General features: G+C 36.1%; 1 protein-coding gene across 5 annotated transcripts in view; it reads right to left on the reverse strand.

Moving 5' to 3' along the window:
- Positions 1-7,500, reverse strand: part of LOC133665154 (collagen alpha-1(XV) chain-like) — a 98,585-nt gene that overhangs the window by 17,146 nt on the left and 73,939 nt on the right. For all 5 annotated transcript variants that reach the window (XM_062070384.1, XM_062070383.1, XM_062070382.1 and 2 more), the window contains 4 exons: positions 5,020-5,109; positions 4,380-4,415; positions 997-1,050; positions 690-746 (listed from right to left, as the gene is read on the reverse strand). In XM_062070384.1, the coding sequence (XP_061926368.1) occupies positions 690-746; positions 997-1,050; positions 4,380-4,415; positions 5,020-5,109 (237 nt within the window). The remainder of the gene's footprint in view (positions 1-689; positions 747-996; positions 1,051-4,379; positions 4,416-5,019; positions 5,110-7,500) is intronic.

Consider the following 7,500-nt stretch of genomic DNA (forward strand, 5'->3'; position numbering starts at 1 on the left):
AGCAAAAACAACAGGAAGTTTGCAATTCCCCCTTCAAAACAAAAGTTGTGTAAAAACAGTCACCTTTTTTCAAACATGATCTCCTCTGAGCGCGTTTGTCGTGTCGGCTTCAAACTAGCACAGGAGAGAGATTGAACCCTTCTGATTAAAAGTTGATGAAAGAGTTTTAATTACTGCTCCGGTTTGGATTTTATGAGCCTTCTGATTCTGAAAAGAATATTAGTGTGTCAGTCAGGATTTGATCCAATTCTAATACCAGGAAACTTTTCCAAAACAAGTTACAGTTTAGAAAAGTTCCTTCTGGACTGAAAATTACTTTTTAGAAATTGTTTCCTATAAAAAAAAAGTATATATTATTGAATTATTGATTTACTTTACAGACCAACAGTTGTAAACTATTCATAAAGAAGTATTTGAGCTCCTTGCAAAACATGGATTTTAATTTGCTGTAAAAAAAACCCCACAAGTCAGACGTGTCAGCAGGAGGAACTTTGCTCTGTTTTGAGGCTGTCGCTTGGCAGCTTGAAACACTAACAAGCTGCCGTGGACTGACTTTCCCACCATCCTTTGTAGTTTTAGGAGCAGAGTGACTCACAAACTCTTCTTCTTGCTTATTTCATCACACCTAATAGAAAGTCCCTCAGGAACAGTTTTTGTTGCTATCCAGTCCAAAAACTGCTTTCTCTTACCGCTTGCTGGACACAATCTCCTTTTTCTCCTTTCCTGCCAATCATGCCAGGTCGTCCCTGCGTGCGGGGAGAAGACCACCATCAGTACCAGTTTAGTATTTAATACATGCCCTGGGTCTGGAGGAGGTTTGGCCTCATCCCTCACTTAAAGAAAGAGAGAGAGATGATGCAGTATTATCTGCTCAAAGATGCCACCTGGTGGTCGTTTGAGCACACTGCAGCTCATCCTGGATATATTAACCAACCTTCGGCCACACGCAGGATTCTCACAGGCAACAATTCACTTTAATAACTGAGAAGGACTCACTAAACGTCCAGGGAATCCATACTCTCCTTTTTGTCCTGGAGGTCCATGTGGGCCCTGAAACACATCAACACTTTCTAAATAAGAACATGCATACTGTAGTCTTTATCATACTGTAGTCTTTATCATACTGTAGTCTTTATCATACTGTAGTCTTTACTGTAGTCTTTATCATACTGTAGTCTTTATCATACTGTAGTTTTATCATACTGTAGTCTTTATCATACTGTAGTCTTTATCATACTGTAGTCTTTACTGTAGTCTTTATCATACTGTAGTTTTATCATACTGTAGTCTTTATCATACTGTAGTCTTTACTGTAGTCTTTATCATACTGTAGTCTTTATCATACTGTAGTCTTTACTGTAGTCTTTATCATACTGTAGTTTTATCATACTGTAGTCTTTATCATACTGTAGTCTTTACTGTAGTCTTTATCATACTGTAGTCTTTATCATACTGTAGTTTTATCATACTGTAGTCTTTATCATACTGTAGTCTTTACTGTAGTCTTTATCATACTGTAATCTTTATCATACTGTAGTTTTATCATACTGTAATATTTATCATACTGTAGTTTTATCATACTGTAGTCTTTACTGTAGTCTTTATCATACTGTAGTCTTTATCATAATGTAGTCTTTACTCTAGTCTTTATCATACTGTAGTCTTTACTGTAGTCTTTATAATACTGTAGTCTTTATCATACTGTAGTCTTTACTGTAGTCTTTACTGTAGTCTTTATCATACTGTAGTCTTTATCATAATGTAGTCTTTACTCTAGTCTTTATCATACTGTAGTCTTTACTGTAGTCTTTATCATACTGTAGTCTTTATCGTACTGTAGTCTTTACTGTAGTCTTCATCATAATGTAGTCTTTACTGTAGTCTTTATCATACTGTAGTCTTTATCATAATGTAGTCTTTACTGTAGTCTTTATAATACTGTAGTCTTTATCATACTGTAGTCTTTACTGTAGTCTTTACTGTAGTCTTTATCATACTGTAGTCTTTACTGTAGTCTTTATAATACTGTAGTCTTTATCATACTGTAGTCTTTACTGTAGTCTTTACTGTAGTCTTTATCATACTGTAGTCTTTACTGTAGTCTTTATCATACTGTAGTCTTTACTGTAGTCTTTGCTGTAGTCTTTATCATACTGTAGTCTTTACTGTAGTCTTTATCATACTGTAGTCTTTACCATACTGTAGTCTTTATCATACTGTAGTCTTTACTGTAGTCTTTGCTGTAGTCTTTATCATACTGTAGTCTTTACTGTAGTCTTTATCATACTGTAATCTTTACTGTAGTCTTTATCATACTGTAGTCTTTACTGTAGTCTTTATCATACTGTAATCTTTATCATAATGTAGTCTTCATCATACTGTAGTCTTTACTGTAGTCTTTATCATACTGTAATCTTTATCATAATGTAGTCTTCATCATACTGTAGTCTTTACTGTAGTCTTTATCATACTGTAGTCTTTAATGTAGTCTTTATCATACTGTACTCTTTACTGTAGTCTTTATCATACTGTAGTCTTTATCATACTGTAGTCTTTACTGTAGTCTTTATCATACTGTACTCTTTATCATACTGTAGTCTTTACTGTAGTCTTTACTGTAGTCTTTATCATACTGTACTCTTTATCATACTGTAGTCTTTACTGTAGTCTTTATCATACTGTACTCTTTATCATACTGTAGTCTTTACTGTAGTCTTTACTGTAGTCTTTATCATACTGTAGTCTTTATCATACTGTAGTCTTTAATGTAGTCTTTATCATAGTGTAATTTTTATCATACTGTAGTCTTTACTGTAGTCTTTGCTGTAGTCTTTATCATACTGTAGTCTTTACTGTAGTCTTTATCATACTGTAATCTTTACTGTAGTCTTTATCATACTGTAGTCTTTACTGTAGTCTTTGCTGTAGTCTTTATCATACTGTAGTCTTTACTGTAGTCTTTATCATACTGTAATCTTTATCATACTGTAGTCTTCATCATACTGTAGTCTTTATCATACTGTAGTCTTTACTGTAGTCTTTATCATACTGTAATCTTTATCATACTGTAGTCTTCATCATACTGTAGTCTTTATCATACTGTAGTCTTTACTGTAGTCTTTATCATACTGTAATCTTTATCATACTGTAGTCTTCATCATACTGTAGTCTTTACTGTAATCTTTATCATACTGTAGTCTTCATCATACTGTAGTCTTTACTGTAGTCTTTATCATACTGTAGTCTTTATCATACTGTAGTCTTTACTGTAGTCTTTACTGTAGTCTTTATCATACTGTAGTCTTTATCATACTGTAGTCTTTACTGTAGTCTTTATCATACTGTAGTCTTTATCATACTGTAATCTTTATCATACTGTAGTCTTTATCATACTGTAATCTTTATCATACTGTAGTCTTCATCATACTGTAGTCTTTACTGTAGTCTTTATCATACTGTAGTCTTTACTGTAGTCTTTATCATACTGTAGTCTTTATCATACTGTAATCTTTATCATACTGTAGTCTTCATCATACTGTAGTCTTTACTGTAGTCTTTATCATACTGTAGTCTTTATCATACTGTAGTCTTTACTGTAATCTTTATCATATTGTAGTCTTTATCAAACTGTAATCTTTATCATACTGTAATCTTTATCATACTGTAGTCTTCATCATACTGTAGTCTTTACTGTAGTCTTTATCATACTGTAATCTTTATCATACTGTAATCTTTATCATACTGTAGTCTTCATCATACTGTAGTCTTTACTGTAATCTTTATCATACTGTAATCTTTATCATACTGTAGTCTTCATCATACTGTAGTCTTTACTGTAATCTTTATCATACTGTAGTCTTTATCATACTGTAGTCTTTACTGTAGTCTTTACTGTAGTCATTATCATACTGTAGTCTTTATCATACTGTAGTCTTTACTGTAGTCTTTATCATACTGTAGTCTTTATCATACTGTAATCTTTATCATACTGTAGTCTTCATCATACTGTAGTCTTTACTGTAGTCTTTATCATACTGTAGTCTTTATCATACTGTAGTCTTTACTGTAATCTTTATCATATTGTAGTCTTTATCATACTGTAATCTTTATCATACTGTAGTCTTCATCATACTGTAGTCTTTACTGTAGTCTTTATCATACTGTAGTCTTTATCATACTGTAGTCTTTACTGTAATCTTTATCATACTGTAGTCTTTATCATACTGTAGTCTTTAATGTAGTCTTTATCATACTGTAGTCTTTATCGTACTGTAGTCTTTAATGTAGTCTTTATCATACTGTAGTCTTTATCGTTCTGTAGTCTTTATCTGTTCTTTTTAATATTTGATTCATCATTGTGGTGATTCCCATCCACTCACCATTGGTCCAGCAGGTCCAGGAAAACCATGGTCACCCTGTCAGAGGAACAATAGAATATTAGCAGCCAGTGGGTCCATGACCATGACTTGTGTTTTGTTTGATCAGCCGTTTTACTGCCCTGTTACAGACACGGTTTGGAAACAATTAAGGAATGTATATAAACATTTACAAAATTTCATTTCACAAGATATATATCTGCCACTTATAGTCCAGTGCGGCTAATATATGCAAATATATAGTTTAATTCTCTAATGTAGTGGGTGTGGCCTATATATCGCTGCACTCTATAGTTCGGAAAATAGGATATGTGCCACAATTGTGTTAATCCGAGTAATTGTCTTTATTTATTTAGTTATGGAATATAAACATAATAATTCAACATCTATTTTCAGCAATGTCATTTTATAATTTAAAGCCGCCGGATGACTTAAGCGGCCGATAAAACAAATTCAATGAATGCGTTGTGGTGTCTGCTGGTGTTTTTTAAATTTATGTTCATTGTTCATGTAGTAGGGAAATGAGTGTTTCCATGGGCAAACTCCTCATTTAAATGGGGCGGTCTTGGTAGATCACACGCTATTTAGCACCTTTGATTGGGATGTACTGGACTAGGTGATTAGAGGTGAACTTGTGTGTAACCTGGATGCCTTTAGGACCCTGGGGGCTCCTTGGTGCAGATGACAGGGATCCATCAGCAGCAATGGTGACCCCTGGCTCGCCCTTTGCACCCTGGTAGTACAAAACATCATCAACTATTGGTGACATCACATCAATACAGTCTGATAATACTGCCAAGGACAGTGTGATAATACTGCCAAGGACAGTGTGATAATACTGCCAAGGACAGTGTGATAATACTGCCAAGGACAGTGTGATAATACTGCCAAGGACAGTGATAATACTGCCAAGGACAGTGTGATAATACTGTCAAGGACAGTGTGATAATACTGCCAAGGACAGTGTGATAATACTGCCAAGGACAGTGTGATAATACTGTCAAGGACAGTGTGATAATACTGCCAAGGACAGTGTGATAATACTGCCAAGGACAGTGTGATAATACTGCCAAGGACAGTGTGATAATACTGTCAAGGACAGTGTGATAATACTGTCAAGGACAGTGTGATAATACTGCCAAGGACAGTGTGATAATACTGTCAATGACAGTGTGATAATACTGTCAAGGACAGTGTGATAATACTGCCAAGGACAGTGTGATAATACTGCCAAGGACAGTGTGATAATACTGTCAAGGACAGTGTGACAACACTGCCAAGGACAGTGTGATAATACTGTCAAGGACAGTGTGATAATACTGTCAAGGACAGTGTGATAATACTGCCAAGGACAGTGTGATAATACTGCCAAGGACAGTGTGATAATACTGTCAAGGACAGTGTGATAATACTGCCAAGGACAGTGTGATAATACTGCTAAGGACAGTGTGATAATACTGCCAAGGACAGTGATAATACTGTCAAGGACAGTGTGATAATACTGTCAAGGACAGTGTGATAATACTGCCAAGGACAGTGTGATAATACTGTCAAGGACAGTGTGATAATACTGCAGAGGACAGTGTGATAATAATACAAAGGACAGTGTGATGATACTGTCAAGGACAGTGTGATAACACTGCCAAGGACAGTGTGATAATACTGCCAAGGACAGTGTGATAATACTGTCAAGGACAGTGTGATAATACTGTCAAGGACAGTGTGATAATACTGTCAAGGACAGTGTGATAATACTGCCAAGGACAGTGTGATAATACTGCCAAGGACAGTGTGATAATACTGCCAAGGACAGTGTGATAATACTGTCAAGGACAGTGTGATAATACTGCCAAGGACAGTGTGATAATACTGTCAAGGACAGTGTGATAATACTGTCAAGGACAGTGTGACAACACTGCCAAGGACAGTGTGATAATACTGTCAAGGACAGTGTGATAATACTGTCAAGGACAGTGTGATAATACTGCCAAGGACAGTGTGATAATACTGTCAAGGACAGTGTGATAATACTGCCAAGGACAGTGTGATAATACTGTCAAGGACAGTGTGATAATACTGCCAAGGACAGTGTGATAATACTGCCAAGGACAGTGTGATAATACTGTCAAGGACAGTGTGATAATACTGTCAAGGACAGTGTGATAATACTGTCAAGGACAGTGTGATAATACTGTCAAGGACAGTGTGATAATACTGCCAAGGACAGTGTGATAATACTGCCAAGGACAGTGTGATAATACTGTCAAGGACAGTGTGATAATACTGCCAAGGACAGTGTGATAATACTGCTAAGGACAGTGTGATAATACTGCCAAGGACAGTGATAATACTGTCAAGGACAGTGTGATAATACTGTCAAGGACAGTGTGATAATACTGCCAAGGACAGTGTGATAATACTGTCAAGGACAGTGTGATAATACTGCCAAGGACAGTGTGATAATACTGTCAAGGACAGTGTGATAATACTGTCAAGGACTGTGATAATACTGCCAAGGACAGTGTGATAATACTGCAGAGGACAGTGTGATAATAATACAAAGGACAGTGTGATGATACTGTCAAGGACAGTGTGATAACACTGCCAAGGACAGTGTGATAATACTGCCAAGGACAGTGTGATAATACTGTCAAGGACAGTGTGATAATACTGTCAAGGACAGTGTGATAATACTGTCAAGGACAGTGTGATAATACTGCCAAGGACAGTGTGATAATACTGCCAAGGACAGTGTGATAATACTGCCAAGGACAGTGTGATAATACTGTCAAGGACAGTGTGATAATACTGTCAAGGACAGTGTGATAATACTGTCAAGGACAGTGTGATAATACTGTCAAGGACAGTGTGATAATACTGCCAAGGACAGTGTGATAATACTGCCAAGGACAGTGTGATAATACTGTCAAGGACAGTGTGATAATACTGCCAAGGACAGTGTGATAATACTGCTAAGGACAGTGTGATAATACTGCCAAGGACAGTGATAATACTGTCAAGGACAGTGTGATAATACTGTCAAGGACAGTGTGATAATACTGCCAAGGACAGTGTGATAATACTGTCAAGGACAGTGTGATAATACTGCCAAGGACAGTGTGAT

Source organism: Entelurus aequoreus, linkage group LG14 (assembly GCF_033978785.1).
Source record: "Entelurus aequoreus isolate RoL-2023_Sb linkage group LG14, RoL_Eaeq_v1.1, whole genome shotgun sequence".
NCBI classification, from domain to species: Eukaryota; Metazoa; Chordata; class Actinopteri; order Syngnathiformes; family Syngnathidae; genus Entelurus; species Entelurus aequoreus.